Source organism: Lissotriton vulgaris, chromosome 1_1 (genome assembly GCF_964263255.1).
Source record: "Lissotriton vulgaris chromosome 1_1, aLisVul1.2, whole genome shotgun sequence".
Classification (NCBI taxonomy): domain Eukaryota; kingdom Metazoa; phylum Chordata; class Amphibia; order Caudata; family Salamandridae; genus Lissotriton; species Lissotriton vulgaris.
In genome coordinates, this window is record NC_141685.1 from 1,417,695,103 (window position 1) to 1,417,712,563 (window position 17,461).

A 17,461-nucleotide genomic window follows, 5' to 3' on the forward strand; every position below is an offset into this window, starting at 1 on the left:
TCACGTGGTGCCATCCCCCAGCACGCAGAGATGCTGTGGAAAAAAGTTTTACGGATCCAGTCTCAAGCCTGGGGATAATTCTACGTTAAGGAATCTGCGGTATCTAGTAGTCTCTATCAGATACAATATACTAGATTGTACCCCATTTGGATACTCGTAAGCTGCAAATGCTATCATGATTAATAAACAATTGTTTAAGCTCCTAATTTCCGCAGCTTTGTCCACGTAATAGCAGAGCATCCTCTTCTAAGCAAAGGTAAGGACAGAAACTTCCAGTAGAGAATGCTTACTTGCGAAAATGGCAGGAAGCAATGTACATTTAATTACTTGGAAACCATAAGTCACTTTAGCAAGGGAAGATTGACAGGTTTTAAAGAAAAAACGAAATTCTAAGAAACATTGTTTAAAGCTCATTACAACAGGTTGTTAGTCTCTCATCAACTGTCTGTGTTGCATCGCCTATGCAACATTCTAGGAAAGAAGCTGCAAGTTTTACCTGTGAAAAACACCAGCGTTTGGGCCTGAATGGTCTGACAAAACATTAGTAAGCCCTTAAAGAGGTGAAATTCTTTTGACTGGAGGAAATCATTTTTAGGACCCTCTAGGAAACATATTATTGAAACCATAAAGAAAGCAGTTTAAAATGCAAAAAGGATTTAAGAAAATGAATAAGTTAAAACAACAGTTCTTTTGATTCCATATTATAGACGGATTTTCCTGGGTACTAAAAACAGAAACTCTTTCACTAAAATGTATATGATATTCTAGTGGAAGACTATTTTGATAGATTTAGATGCTATATTGGAGGTATGCAAAAGGCTGCTGAAGTGGTGCAGGAACTGGCATTACAGTTTCTACAAGACGCCCAGTGTGCATGTCAAATTCCTATGCGGCTCTACTTACAGGTGAATCAGACATCTGGGGGCATTCTAAGGCTATCAGAATGTTTTTTGATTGATGTCTTGTAGATCATATGTTTACCCAGTAGGCAGCTTGGACCCCAATTGTAATTTATAACCAGAATTAAAATGCTTAAAACTAAAGGACGGAAGCTAACAGAATAAAACATATTAAATGCTTTCCTGTAGGCAAAATGGGAGCGAATGTTTGGAGTAGCAGCTTACCCACAGTTATAGGCCCAAGCATAAAAAAGGAGCATTAATTCTAGACCAAGTTTATTTGATGTGAAGTTGGACAAGAAGACCTTTTGCATGAGATCAATGATTCCTATGTGAAATGTGGGAATAAAGCATTTGTGTAGACAGGATTTCTCAAAATCATAGAAAATCTTGTGCATAAGGCAAAGCACCTTAAAGGACATGCTCTATTTGATGAGCAGTCAATGAAGTTTGATTTTGGCTTTTGCCGCATGGTCGTATTTGCGTATTTCTTCAGTCTGATTAGTACAGACAGCGAAGTTCTGAATCATTCTGTAGTTCAGCTAAACTAGTTTCAGGCGGACATAGGGACATAGACAAAGAATGTTATAGTAATCAGTCCTCGACATAATACAGGAACAGCCTAAATGAGCATGATGATGACTAAGTGGCAGAAATGGTAGGACCTCATCTTAAAGGGGAGGCATCTAGTACTATGGACCGATACTGTGAGTATTTCTGAAAAGGAATTGCCATCATCATGTTTTCTCTCCGTATCCGCAGGGAGAAAGACTTTAAAACTGCTAGAGAAAGAGTCGAGCTGTCATCTTCTTTAGAAGAAATAACTTTATTACAACTAACATGCACTGACTCGAATTCGAAATTTTCAATTACAGAACTTATGCCCACATGCATCAAGGTAAATAGCATTCGCAAACGGTGCGAATCGCATTTTTCGGCCGTTTGCGAATGCAATTTCCTGATTTGGGATGCACCAACCTTTTTCAGAAATTCGCAATTTAAGAAATCGCACAAATGCGATTTCTTACATTGCAAATGCATTTAAGGAATCTCAATTCATCATACTTCTAGAAATTGCGAATTCGCAAAATAGAAATGCAAATTACCATGAAGTTGACCTTCATGGTAATTTGCGAAAATCTAGAAAAATGCTTTTAAATGCATTTTTTTTGTTACATGCTACACACACACATGCCCTTGGGGCATGTGTGTGTGTAAGATGTATTCAAAAGCAAATTTCAGGGGTGCAACAGGGTGTCATTTGGACACCCCTGCACCCTTGAAATTGCATTCCCAATTTGCGAATTCAAAATGATGAATTGCAAATTTAGAATGCCCTCCCATTCATTCCTATGGGCCTCTAGGCCCATAGGAATGAATGGATAGAAATTCCTTAATTGCGATTCTCAATTAGAGAATCGCAATTAAGGAATTTTAAGAAATCGCAATTTTTTTGCACATTTTTTAATGAATTGCATTTTGCAATTCCTTAATTGCGATTCCTTAATTTTCGCAATTAAGGAATCACAAAATGGAACAATGATGCATGTGGGGGTTAATGTTTTGTATAATTTCCAAACAGGCATATTTAAACAGGAAGCTTGTACACAAATCCGTCCAACGTGCAGCACATGCTGGAGAGTAATATCCTGCCTCCTAAAATGTATTCGAGAAATGTATATAAATCACTCCCCTGGAGATGTCAGAAGAGTTCTGGGAAAACATTGAAGATGAAAAAACAGCTATCTTAAACTTGTCTCGAAACTAATATCCCAAGAATACTTTAACGAGGATATATTAAACTTGCATCTGATCAGGATTCCCTCTCCAGTCATTTGTTTGATAATATGACTAGTGGACTGGCATGTGATGCACGTTGATAACTTCCCAAACGGTGAGGAATGGTCATTCTGTGAAAAAACTAAAAAAAATGATTAATTCTATCTTGGATAAAAGAAACAAAAACACACCAAAACGTGCTGAATGGTGTCACTAAAGGGTTGACTGCAATTAGAAAATAAAACTAGCACAGGCTGGCATTCAGAGATTCACAACATGTCAAATATTTGCAATAATCAAAGGATGTTTGCACTGAAGAACGCTGTGGTAAATTAATAATTACAAATAATACTTTAAGATTCTTTTTTAAGTTGGTCTACCCGACAACATAGGTGATGTTTATTCATTCGGCAAGTTTTCAAATTATTTTTCTTGTGACATCTTCCCTACACTAAATCGATGATTATGGTCTATATGACTATGCATACACTATTACTCAGGAGTAAGTTTTCAGGTGTCAATAATAGTAGGGATTATAAAATGTTAAAATCATACATACCTCACATGTATGTCCACCTTTGTTGAGATCTAGGCGTGACAGCTGTCCTTTGTCTGTCCTTCCATTATCAATCCACACTATTGGTTTATTGCAGCTCACGTTGTCAGCCACCATACACTCTGCTGTAAATGTACTAGGCACTTGCACAAATCTCATCAAACAGATGAGCTCTGGTGAGTTTAAAAGTTCATACACCTGTAAGAAAGAACTAAGCAATCAGAAACCTCTCGAGTACCTAAAGATTCAAAAACACAGACCAACATTTATTTTAAAGTACAATTGGTAATTAAGAGCCTGATTTAGACTTTGGCTGATAGGGTACTCTATCACAACTCTGATGGAGAACCATCTCTGCCAAACCCTTGGACCACCTGCCTGATTTACAGACCTTAAGTATGTGAGTGATGGAGTCTACTCCAGTTCTGTTACTAACAAATGAGTTACTTATCTTCGGTAACAATGTATTGGGTAGAGACACAGTCTAGCCACAGATTCCTTAACTTAGAATATCCTCCAGGTGTCAGTCTGGATCCGGAAAATTCAGCAGTACCTCTACATGCCGGGAGACTGCACCGAGAGTGGGGGCACAATGTGTGAAAAAAGAGTGACATTCTTTGAAACAACAGCAATAATGAGTAGAATGACATGAACAGCAGAATGCATGTCATAGAAAAAACACTTCAAAGTGTAAGGAACTGAAGGGAAAGTGCAGAGCATGCACCCCTAGAATTAGAGCTGCATAAGCGAAGAACCATACCCTCCCATGAGGCAAGCAGCAAGTGAAATGAATGCTATGATAAATAAAAAGCAGTCTGCAACAATAGGATTGTTCTGGTAAGGAACCATAGGGCTGTAACAACATTTCTGCCATGTTAACGGACCACACTCCTGCAATAGAAAAACGTGCAACCGTACTTCCTAAGCATGCTCACTTGGCTGCTACATAGTCAAGAAGACTACAACTCATGGAGAGAGGCAGCAGGGGTGCAGGTGTGTGGATGGATAAGGGGGACCACCACCACAGAAGCCACAGACTATACAGAATAGGACATCCGGACCTGGAACGGATGTGAAGAAGGGTAACACATGGGAAAGCAGAGACCACTGGCAGACAACCCAGTTGGTACGAACCCAACCTGAAAGGTCCTCGCAGAGCGGGGAGGATGGTTGGGCATTAAGGAATCTGCGGCTAGATTGTGTCTCTACCAAATGCGCATTGGAATAATATATCCTATAGATTAAAAGTAGGACTGAGGTCGACTAGGTCTCTATCGAATATATTAAACTTAATAGTGAGTGCCAGCTAGCTCAGAGGTCACTAGAAACTTTCTCGAATTAACAAGAAGGGATTAGCTTCTGACAACCGCATAAAGATGACAACTTTGTTTCCCAAGAATAAGAAATGTATCTCTAGAGTCGCGAAAACAATAGATAAGTATTTCATTCAGTTAATCGTGCATGCTTTGTTTCAACAGAGCTGCAGAGAAATAGAGAGACTGGCGTTTTCAATAAAAGGTTTATTGACAGTCTTCTTTCTAATGCTAAGGAAATGAACTGCTACAATCGTAATGCAGACTGTAAAGTATAATGCGTACAACAAGAACAATATTATACAATAATACTGTAAAAGCATTGTATGGTTTCTAAGCCATAAAAATGCATACATAAATAACAATGACTAAAATACTCAACTGGTGCTTCTAAAATACATCTACCCCAATGTACCTAACCTAAGTCTAGTACACGGGAGGGAGTAAGTATTGTGTAGCATAGGATTGGTTTTCTCTGCCAAGAATCTATCCAAGATTTCTCTTAGGTTCTAATCAGCTCCATACCTTTAGTTTAGAATGAAGGAGGTCTGGTATCTCTGTCTCGGACTCGATTTCCCAACATCCCACGAGGGGAGATTGGAAACATCGGAGCTGGATTCTCAGCGAGAGAAAGGACAGCTTCTCAATCAGTGCGTCAGCTGGAGGGTCGGCTTCCTTTTGCACTTGCTGAAGCAAGCTGCCTCAGGCAAGTAGATAGTCGAACTGCTCCAAACCACTGTGTCTTGCTAGGGCAAGTGAAGGCATATTTATACCTTGAAGGTGCCTAGTGTGATGTAAAGTCGGGCATAATAACGTCAGTAAAAGAACCCCAAGGGAATAGTAGTTCTTTGTAAAGTACATGAGTTCTTGGACAAATCAGTATTCAAGCGAGGGAAGGTCCCTTACAGCTTAAGTGGATTTTCCAAGAAATCGTCGTGACGTTTTGATACGGGTGGAAGTAGCCATGCCTGTATTTGGACTGCATGGGCTATGTCTAAATAAGGGTATGATTTGTATGCCTATATTAGGGCAATGTGAATTGTACCTATATAAGGGAATGAATCAGGAAATTTTGCTCGGATCCTAAAACGCTATACAACACCCACTCCACTTTATTATGTACGATATTACTAAGTTTTAAGCACATAAAAACATATTTAAAACATGATTTGTTAAAACCTCACCCAAAATACCAAAAAATGCATTGGTTTTGGTTGTACACGAAAAGAGCATTTGTGCTGTACGCATTTTAAAAGCAATGTTTACATTCAATGAATATAGATGACATTTGAAAAACGCTATCCGAATGAATCACTAAAATACATTTATGAAATGGCTCTTAAATACAGAAGAAAAAGTCGAGACCATTCCATGGCAGAATATATCATTCGCTTGGTTGTGGACAAGGTCAAATATTGTCTATTGGAAGTATTTCAAAGAATTCTTGTTCTCTAGGAATAGTACTACTTTAAACAGATTACTTTGTGCCAAAAAAAAGTACACATTTGGAAAAAAAGTCTGATCATAGAAAAACAGAGTTCCAAAGTTTGAAGCTTGTTTTGAAAAGTGAAGGTCGAATTCAGAGTCTCACAGAACACTGTGTGCTAACTTTAAAAGTCAGTCGCATTGTTTGGAGAAAACATCAAATCTTCTAAGCTGGTAAAGAATTCTTCTACTACAGTAGGTGAAAGTTGGCTTACATCGTTAAGCAGATCTATTGCACAAAGACAAGAAGCATCGCCGTCAGTGTTAGTCGCATTAACAATGTTCGAAGTAGATGGGTACCTGTGTGCCTGTCGCTCCACGTATCTCACGTCTGCATTTTGCGTCTGTGAGAACTCAAGGAATGCCGTCATCAGGATTGGTAGCCGTTGGGGACAACGCAGTGCATGAGCCGTTACTGGTCCAAGCAAAGTATCAACATCCGTTGGCAGGACTGATGGGAATGTCCGACAGATGTCTAGCACGCATTCTTCTCCACATAGCAGGCATCGTAGAACAGGTAAGATGCAATCTTGCCAGATTGGTCAGAATGATAGAAACCATGTGGTATTTAGATCTCTAAAGCGACCCAAGCCCAGAATCTGTATCATGCGCTCACGACACTTCATTGCCAGGAGAGTGTTCTCTAAGGTAATCGGGGTGTCGATGGGGACTTGACTTGCCATATTGGAGCAGAAGGAACACAAATAGTATTCCTGCTACAAGTCCCAAAAGGAGAGGCAGGCCGCCAAACACAGAGTGCACGAAGTTTGGAAGTACACCTAGGACTGCTTCAAAAGGTGCTAACAGTCCTGAAAAAACTGTCTTAAATACATGTAAAATACCACTGGTTTCAGACATGTTTAAGATACAACCTAACTTTTCTGAGAAATGTATAGGGCAGTTTGTCAATAAAAAGGCATGTATCTCTGCAGAAGTCCTTGCAACTTGCAGTTCATACGTCTCTTTGGACGAGGTCAGTGGCACAGTTTTTTGTAAAATATTGGCTTTCATTCTGCTTAAAGTATCAATTTGTGTAGAAGAGATGTTCAGTGAAGGCCATAAAGGCGACTCCCGTCTGTCTTGGTTTTAGGAAACAAGACTTGCATAAAGCAAGTGACCCTGGCTGACACAGTTACGAGATAGGCTATACCTGGCAACATGCCACAGCAGCTGTGATCATTCAACATAATATAGCTTCCATTAAAAAGCTGCCTAAAAATTGGATCCAACACTGCAGCTGGAGAACCTTGCAGGTGGCAGCATAAGTTGGTCGAAGAACCATCGCAGGCCCCGTGTAAGTTAATACCCTGACATAAAAGTGTACCGCTTAGTGAGTTTTTGCAGTTTGCACCACTAAGAAATGCTTCTTTTCCCACACTCCAACATCTGTGTGTATATGGTAAATCCCAGGTTGACTTGATGTATTCTTTACCCAACCTTTCATATACTCCTGCTGATATATGTTTCAAACATTACTGAAAATGGAAAACTGTAACCGGCAGTGATAGTACTGTGCATTATCCATTCTGTTGCTGGTTTCTCAGAAACAGTTAATGGTAATCTTTCCAGTTTTTCAATGCTCAGCACCTTATAGTCTGCTCCTCTTTGTGCCAAAGTGATTTGTTTATCTGTAAGGTTAAATTCAGTAAACAGTGACGTGGTGTTGATTAGACGGCATGGCACATAGCCAGAACGAAGATTTTATAACGTCCAGCCCAAAAGCATTATAGAGCGTAATTGTGACTGACCATGCCTGTAACATGACCAAATCCTGTTCTATTATGTCAATGGCAGAAGATACTATGCTGTCCAAAGAATAAATTTTGGATGACATAGTCGTTAACCCATTGTCAACCCTAGAGAGTGATTTCTTTAAATTAATACAATCAATTTCTCGTATTCGTTCTGCAGTCTCTGCTTGCGTTGCTTTACAAGCTTCATTATAAATGGCATATATACCAGCGTATATAAAACGTTTATGATGCAGTTTTGCAGTTCCTTGTAATAAGTCCCTTAATTCAACGCTATCTTTAAGTAAAGATAAGTGTTGTTTTACCTCTTTTAGTGTGGATTTTTGTAGTCACTCAAGGCACAGTTTTCCTACAGTGTATGATGTTACTGTCCCTGGATGTTGTCTCTGGACATATCTTGGATCTGGCCTAGTGAATGTGAACCCTTGTGTCTTATTCAGGAATCTATTTTCACAGTTATTTATGTCTGTGGGCCAGATTAACCATTTTTTCCAATTAGGATCTGTTCTGTTTTGTAGTAAAATAGTTTTTACGTCGACCACCCCTCTGTAGTGTTCTTACTATCGGGTGTAGGTATGGACGGTTTGTTGTAGGCCAAGACAAGATGTCTGTTAAACAGTGTCATTTAAAAGCATTATTTGTTCAGGGATGATGCAAGCTCTAAATAAGGTTTCTAATCCCTGCACCTGCCAGTCTTTTGTGCCCCAGACAGTTTTTGTCTTAATGTTGTCTTTCCAAAAGTCAAAACCTAATGTAGACAGCGGAGCATAAAAGGCCACAGAATACATTTGCTTAGTATTAGTCAACATACTTTTCAGGCCTGTCTTATTGACATTTTTAAAGTAAAATGTTTCTGGATTTGAGACATTAAAACCTGCGAAGTATTGGAATTTGTCATAAAATGTTTTGTGAGCTACCCTTTGGTGGCATTGGACAATGTTTCCATTGATTACATTTTAGTACATTTCTAGGGTTTACAGATTTATGCAAGAGATGGTGACCATAGTGATTATAACCATACATTTGTTCATAATCTGATGAACCTTCCAAGTATTCATAATTTGTAAATTTTGCAGGCATTTCTAAGTCTGATATCATATTATTAACAGTCTCAAAGTCCCAATCATCAGAAAAGGTACTAGATGAAACAAAGTCACTCAAGGAAACCTTGAATTGGTGTAGAATCTTCAACAGTTCTGCAGGACCAAAAATGTCTAATCAGTTCTGTGTCAAGCTATACCCTCAGGTCTAGGAGCCACTGTGATGTTGACTGATGACAAGTCTTGTTGTTCACGATGTGATGATTTGTGTGGCTTGAGAAGTAAGTTGATGTTCTTACTTGCTGCGTCCTTTTTACTATATCTCCCATTTATCAGCATTCCCAAAGTTAATACAAGAGTCAACCAAAGTAGAAGAAAGAGTACACCCAACACAATCCAAATTTCAATCCATGGTGAAGCTAGATAGGTCTTTTCCAGTTGATGAAAAAGTTCTGTTGCTGGTTCTTTAAAAGTTATTTTTACTGGTGTTGTTTCAGGTTCACTGGGATCCTCGGAAAACGTATCAAAGTTAATGAAATAGCCAGAGGCAGTTCTGTCAATTGTAGGTATTGCATCAGGATTACTTGAAATTGCTGGAGCTACTTCAACACTTGTCATATTAGTATAGTCAGATGCTATTTCATTGTAGACAGGCGTTTCTTGATGAACTGTTATTTGGGGCTCAAGAGGTACAAGTTCCATGGCTTTGTTGCATAGTCCTTTTCGTTCTGCAGATTCCTAAAATGTGATGAGTCACTCAGTTTAACCTCTTGGATAGTAGCCAGATTTGGTTGTCTGCTACATCTTTGGAGTCCACTTGGCCTACTACTTACGATCGGCCACATGATGTGGTTTGACCAGGTCAATAGATACGAACCTGTTCTCCTTTCTTCCAGCAAGGGGTGGCAGTAACAATGTTCTTGATCTGTGGATTGCTAGCACAGGTACTGGTTGTCTGTAAGAAGGCCCAAATTCCTTCTTGTCCGTGATCTTTTCTCTGACTAGATCCTCAATCTTTGGAATCCAGGCAGGCCTTGCTGGGACATGTGGTTCTCCTTCAGTGGTCGTTGGCTTCTGCAATGTGTTGCTTTGACTTCTCCTTCTTTCAATTCAGTCCTGCAAAACAGCCAAACGGTCTTTGATATCAAAAGGTTTCTGTTCTACCACTGAAGTATGAGAATCAAGGTCCTGGACAATCATTCTAGTTCCAAAAATTATTTCATATGGAGTGATTCTACCAAGAGAACTTCTTGGCAGATTGTTAAGACTATGTTGGACACTTATTAGATGTTTGACACATCTGTCACCCGAGCCTAATAGCCTAGCTGTTATAGATTGCTTTATGTTGAGGTTTTTTCTTTCCACTACTGAATTTCCCTCAGGATGGAATGGACTAGAGTACCGCAATGCAACGTCCAGATTGGCCATGGCCTTCATGTGAGCTTTAGAGCTAAACGCAGGACCCTGGTCAGAATGTAGTGTGCAGACTGCGTATGTGCCGATAAAGACTTGCAAATCTTTAATAACAGTTCGAGCGTCAGCCGAGCGCTGAGGCCACATCCAAATGAATCTTGTCTTCATATTTATGGGAACACATTTGCCCATAGGGAGGTCTGCGTGTAGATAGTCTAATGCTGGCTAACAATGGTGTCTGTACTGGGCTGGCAACACTGTAGTCAGGTATCTGGCGGCGTTCTGTGCTGCGATCTCTGTTGCAGTCATGGCAATTTATTGCAAATTCGTGAATGTGAGCATTCATCCCTGGCCACCAGTACTTCTCGCTTAATTCTAGTACAGATTTAGAGATCCCTTGATGCATCAGACCCTCTCCCAAATGTGCTTCGTGTATCAAAGCTACTCTACGTCTCCTGTTTGGAATTACTCTATCCCCACTCCAGGAATTCAAGCAAAAGGAACAGAGTTGGCATCAATTATGTATGAATATTCGAGTGGATATTTTAGAGGTAACGCTGCACCGCTGCCTTTGCTTGTGGCATTGACAGCTAGCATTATTTCGCCATCTATTTTAGTTTTTGAACGAGTGATTGTAGCTACAGAAGCCGTTTGCACAGCTGCCTTCGCGGCTTCATCAGCCAATGAATTCCCTGTAACGTGAACGCCATCATGTTTAACCCTGGGCGAAGGACTTCGCTGTGCCCACAGAGTGGGCGTAGTGTTGCCTACTTCGCCCTTTGCAAAGTAGGCGTAGCAAGCAACACTACGCCCACTCCAAGAAATGCGCATGCGCGGGCGGCCGCGCATGCGCATTGGTATCCAAGATGGCGGCGTGATTAGAAGAGGGAGCACCGGATGCATCTGACAAGGTAAGTGATTTTTATTTACTTTTCTAAGGCTATTTAACAAAAATAAGATATGTAGGGGAGGGGGCAGGCGGCACGTAGTGGGGCTACACGAAGTGCGTAGGTGGCCGTAGTTTCTTGCCCACTTTGCGTATCTTCACGTAGCCCCCCTACACATACTACGCCCAGGGTTAATCATGTTGATGACTCAGTGTATGGATCAGGTGAGTTTTTTGTAGTTCTTTTTGTAACTGAACTACTTGTTCCCAAAGCAACTTATGCTTGATTGTGCCACCTTTTGCATCTTTGAAAACGTTTTGAATCCAGTTCTGCAAGTATTCATTTTAAGATTGAACGCAGAATGGGGGTGTGGCCAAGCAGCATGGCCGACAGGACGTGAGCTTCACCAGCTCCGTCCGAGGACCCTTTGTATCCTGCCAAATAGATCCTTGCTGGACCCCCCATAGGGGTGCTGACGGTCCGGATCCTTTCTCGTCCCGTCTGGGACCACCACGTCGCCAGGAGAGCCTCTGATGCCCCGTTGAAGCCGCCGGAGAACACTGCGGCGCTCGGTGAGCTCCACCTGTCTGTACGCGAGACCGCGGACTGGGCCTGCGCGAGGGAGTAGCGGTGCGTGGGGCCCGCTTGCTGAGGAAGTCTCCCGGCTGGGGAGGCGCTCGAGTGCACGGCGGACCTCCTGATGGTCGGTGACCTGTGGTGGACGTCCTGAGAGGCCAGTGGAGGGCTGAGCTGGGGTCCGGTGACTCCCGCTGACCTGTGCAGGGGGTTGAGGTGCTGGCCCCTCCCCCCACCGACCCGATCCTACACCGGAGCTCCCGGATGCGGAGTGCGGCTCGGGGTGGGTGTTTCCGCTGGTGCCTGGGACTCTGCGCGACATCTTGGGGACTGAGGCGGTGTAATCGCCCCGAGGGGCATGAAAATCGCAGTGTTACCCCTGGAACTGGAGGGGGCTCGCCCGAGGTGCGCTGGCTGGCGGTAAGCTGCTTTTACCCTGACTATTGGAGGTCCTCCCGCCCAGCTCGGTGAGTGCATCTTGCCCACTGGTTGCTGCGCTCTCCCTTGGCTAGTGGTGGGGGTCGTCGCTTGGGCCGGATTTGCCTGGTACGCCCTGCTGAATTGTCCTCTCCACCGGTCCTCCCGCCCTAGCTCTGCTGCTGGGATCTGTGCCTACCCGGTGGGACCGGGCGAGTCCTAGCTGAGGCGCCTCATGGGGGCTCCCGGTCTGCCCGCCAGGATGACAAACCGCAAGGATAAGACTGCGAAATCCTCCCAACCCAACACCATCGTGCAGTATACCACCCCAAGACTGCCATCGCAGAGGATCACGCGGCAGACGGGACCGGACGATGGGGGCGATGGACCGCATGAACCCTCCCGGGCAGAGATCCTGAAGGCAATCCAGGGCTCCCATTCTGCCTTGGAGAGGCAGATCGAGACTGTGTCGATCGATGTAAATCTCCTCCGGACGGACCTCCGTAAGGTGGCGGACAAGGTCTCAGATGCGGAAGGCAACATCACACAATTGCAAACTGAAGTGGCCTCCCTGCAGAAATCGGTCGCGCACCTGACGTCCACTACCCGTGCTCTGGAGAGGAGAGCGGAAGATGCGGAAGGCAGGGCCCGCCGGAGCAACATCAGGGTCCTAGGCGTGCCGGAGAGCCTTGAGGCGGGAAACGCGGAACGCTTCTTGGAGACGTGGATCCGTACCCAGCTATGCCCGACCGGACTGTCCAGTGTCTTTGTTATTGAGAGGGCACACAGGGCCCTGGTTCCCCCTCCACGCCCAGGCGAATCACCTAGAGCCATCATTGCAAAGATTCTAAATTATAAAGTTTTTGTCTTAATGTTGTCTTTCCAAAAGTCAAAACCTAATGTAGACAGCGGAGCATAAAAGGCCACAGAATACATTTGCTTAGTATTAGTCAACATACTTTTCAGGCCTGTCTTATTGACATTTTTAAAGTAAAATGTTTCTGGATTTGAGACATTAAAACCTGCGAAGTATTGGAATTTGTCATAAAATGTTTTGTGAGCTACCCTTTGGTGGCATTGGACAATGTTTCCATTGATTACATTTTAGTACATTTCTAGGGTTTACAGATTTATGCAAGAGATGGTGACCATAGTGATTATAACCATACATTTGTTCATAATCTGATGAACCTTCCAAGTATTCATAATTTGTAAATTTTGCAGGCATTTCTAAGTCTGATATCATATTATTAACAGTCTCAAAGTCCCAATCATCAGAAAAGGTACTAGATGAAACAAAGTCACTCAAGGAAACCTTGAATTGGTGTAGAATCTTCAACAGTTCTGCAGGACCAAAAATGTCTAATCAGTTCTGTGTCAAGCTATACCCTCAGGTCTAGGAGCCACTGTGATGTTGACTGATGACAAGTCTTGTTGTTCACGATGTGATGATTTGTGTGGCTTGAGAAGTAAGTTGATGTTCTTACTTGCTGCGTCCTTTTTACTATATCTCCCATTTATCAGCATTCCCAAAGTTAATACAAGAGTCAACCAAAGTAGAAGAAAGAGTACACCCAACACAATCCAAATTTCAATCCATGGTGAAGCTAGATAGGTCTTTTCCAGTTGATGAAAAAGTTCTGTTGCTGGTTCTTTAAAAGTTATTTTTACTGGTGTTGTTTCAGGTTCACTGGGATCCTCGGAAAACGTATCAAAGTTAATGAAATAGCCAGAGGCAGTTCTGTCAATTGTAGGTATTGCATCAGGATTACTTGAAATCGCTGGAGCTACTTCAACACTTGTCATATTAGTATAGTCAGATGCTATTTCATTGTAGACAGGCGTTTCTTGATGAACTGTTATTTGGGGCTCAAGAGGTACAAGTTCCATGGCTTTGTTGCATAGTCCTTTTCGTTCTGCAGATTCCTAAAATGTGATGAGTCACTCAGTTTAACCTCTTGGATAGTAGCCAGATTTGGTTGTCTGCTACATCTTTGGAGTCCACTTGGCCTACTACTTACGATCGGCCACATGATGTGGTTTGACCAGGTCAATAGATACAAACCTGTTCTCCTTTCTTCCAGCAAGGGGTGGCAGTAACAATGTTCTTGATCTGTGGATTGCTAGCACAGGTACTGGTTGTCTGTAAGAAGGCCCAAATTCCTTCTTGTCCGTGATCTTTTCTCTGACTAGATCCTCAATCTTTGGAATCCAGGCAGGCCTTGCTGGGACATGTGGTTCTCCTTCAGTGGTTGTTGGCTTCTGCAATGTGTTGCTTTGACTTCTCCTTCTTTCAATTCAGTCCTGCAAAACAGCCAAACGGTCTTTGATATCAAAAGGTTTCTGTTCTACCACTGAAGTATGAGAATCAAGGTCCTGGACAATCATTCTAGTTCCAAAAATTATTTCATATGGAGTGATTCTACCAAGAGAACTTCTTGGCAGATTGTTAAGACTATGTTGGACACTTATTAGATGTTTGACACATCTGTCACCCGAGCCTAATAGCCTAGCTGTTATAGATTGCTTTATGTTGAGGTTTTTTCTTTCCACTACTGAATTTCCCTCAGGATGGAATGGACTAGAGTACCGCAATGCAACGTCCAGATTGGCCATGGCCTTCATGTGAGCTTTAGAGCTAAACGCAGGACCCTGGTCAGAATGTAGTGTGCAGACTGCGTATGTGCTGATAAAGACTTGCAAATCTTTAATAACAGTTCGAGCGTCAGCCGAGCGCTGAGGCCACATCCAAATGAATCTTGTCTTCATATTTATGGGAACACATTTGCCCATAGGGAGGTCTGCGTGTAGATAGTCTAATGCTGGCTAACAATGGTGTCTGTACTGGGCTGGCAACACTGTAGTCAGGTATCTGGCGGCGTTCTGTGCTGCGATCTCTGTTGCAGTCATGGCAATTTATTGCAAATTCGTGAATGTGAGCATTCATCCCTGGCCACCAGTACTTCTCGCTTAATTCTAGTACAGATTTAGAGATCCCTTGATGCATCAGACCCTCTCCCAAATGTGCTTCGTGTATCAAAGCTACTCTACGTCTCCTGTTTGGAATTACTCTATCCCCACTCCAGGAATTCAAGCAAAAGGAACAGAGTTGGCATCAATTATGTATGAATATTCGAGTGGATATTTTAGAGGTAACGCTGCACCGCTGCCTTTGCTTGTGGCATTGACAGCTAGCATTATTTCGCCATCTATTTTAGTTTTTGAACGAGTGATTGTAGCTACAGAAGCCGTTTGCACAGCTGCCTTCGCGGCTTCATCAGCCAATGAATTCCCTGTAACGTGAACGCCATCATGTTTAACCCTGGGCGAAGGACTTCGCTGTGCCCACAGAGTGGGCGTAGTGTTGCCTACTTCGCCCTTTGCAAAGTAGGCGTAGCAAGCAACACTACGCCCACTCCAAGAAATGCGCATGCGCGGGCGGCCGCGCATGCGCATTGGTATCCAAGACGGCGGCGTGATTAGAAGAGGGAGCACCGGATGCATCTGACAAGGTAAGTGATTTTTATTTACTTTTCTAAGGCTATTTAACAAAAATAAGATATGTAGGGGAGGGGGCAGGCGGCACGTAGTGGGGCTACACGAAGTGCGTAGGTGGCCGTAGTTTCTTGCCCACTTTGCGTATCTTCACGTAGCCCCCCTACACATACTACGCCCAGGGTTAATCATGTTGATGACTCAGTGTATGGATCAGGTGAGTTTTTTGTAGTTCTTTTTGTAACTGAACTACTTGTTCCCAAAGCAACTTATGCTTGATTGTGCCACCTTTTGCATCTTTGAAAACGTTTTGAATCCAGTTCTGCAAGTATTCATTTTAAGATTGAACGCAGAATGGGGGTGTGGCCAAGCAGCATGGCCGACAGGACGTGAGCTTCACCAGCTCCGTCCGAGGACCCTTTGTATCCTGCCAAATAGATCCTTGCTGGACCCCCCATAGGGGTGCTGACGGTCCGGATCCTTTCTCGTCCCGTCTGGGACCACCACGTCGCCAGGAGAGCCTCTGATGCCCCGTTGAAGCCGCCGGAGAACACCGCGGCGCTCGGTGAGCTCCACCTGTCTGTACGCGAGACCGCGGACTGGGCCTGCGCGAGGGAGTAGCGGTGCGTGGGGCCCGCTTGCTGAGGAAGTCTCCCGGCTGGGGAGGCGCTCGAGTGCACGGCGGACCTCCTGATGGTCGGTGACCTGTGGTGGACGTCCTGAGAGGCCAGTGGAGGGCTGAGCTGGGGTCCGGTGACTCCCGCTGACCTGTGCAGGGGGTTGAGGTGCTGGCCCCTCCCCCCACCAACCCGATCCTACACCGGAGCTCCCGGATGCGGAGTGCGGCTCGGGGTGGGTGTTTCCGCTGGTGCCTGGGACTCTGCGCGACCTCTTGGGGACTGAGGCGGTGTAATCGCCGAGTGCTGGACGCTGGCCCGCCGGACCTACTTACACCAAGGCCCGCCTCTGCACTGGGAGCCGGGCGGCCTGTCCCCTGTGGTTTCCCTGTAGCTGTGGGGATTGCGGCCTCCGTCCCTGCTGCGGGGTGCTGCGGAGACCATTCCACGTGGAACTTGCACTGGCGCTGTAACTAGTGGCGTCCTGCAGTGTCGACTCCTGGGGGACGCGGGCGATTTGGGGCCCCCCCATAAACTACGTGCTATTTTCCCCGACTGCCGGAGCGGCCCCCCCCCCCCTGTGTGGCAGCGGAACTCGGACTCGGACTCGGATAAGACTGCGAAATCCTCCCAACCCAACACCATCGTGCAGTATACCACCCCAAGACTGCCATCGCAGAGGATCACGCGGCAGACGGGACCGGACGATGGGGGCGATGGACCGCATGAACCCTCCCGGGCAGAGATCCTGAAGGCAATCCAGGGCTCCCATTCTGCCTTGGAGAGGCAGATCGAGACTGTGTCGATCGATGTAAATCTCCTCCGGACGGACCTCCGTAAGGTGGCGGACAAGGTCTCAGATGCGGAAGGCAACATCACACAATTGCAAACTGAAGTGGCCTCCCTGCAGAAATCGGTCGCGCACCTGACGTCCACTACCCGTGCTCTGGAGAGGAGAGCGGAAGATGCGGAAGGCAGGGCCCGCCGGAGCAACATCAGGGTCCTAGGCGTGCCGGAGAGCCTTGAGGCGGGAAACGCGGAACGCTTCTTGGAGACGTGGATCCGTACCCAGCTATGCCCGACCGGACTGTCCAGTGTCTTTGTTATTGAGAGGGCACACAGGGCCCTGGTTCCCCCTCCACGCCCAGGCGAATCACCTAGAGCCATCATTGCAAAGATTCTAAATTATAAGGATCGGGATTGTATTCTACGGGCCGCAAGAGAAATGGAGTC

The 17,461-nt window shown here is 44.4% G+C and overlaps 1 protein-coding gene across 1 annotated transcript in view; it reads right to left on the reverse strand.

Annotated features, from left to right (window-relative positions):
- LRRK2 (leucine rich repeat kinase 2) overlaps window positions 1-17,461 on the reverse strand; it is a 2,096,839-nt gene that overhangs the window by 374,823 nt on the left and 1,704,555 nt on the right. Inside the window, exon 44 of the mRNA XM_086967213.1 lies at window positions 3,238-3,432. Coding sequence (XP_086823339.1) covers window positions 3,238-3,432 — 195 coding nt within the window. The remainder of the gene's footprint in view (window positions 1-3,237; window positions 3,433-17,461) is intronic.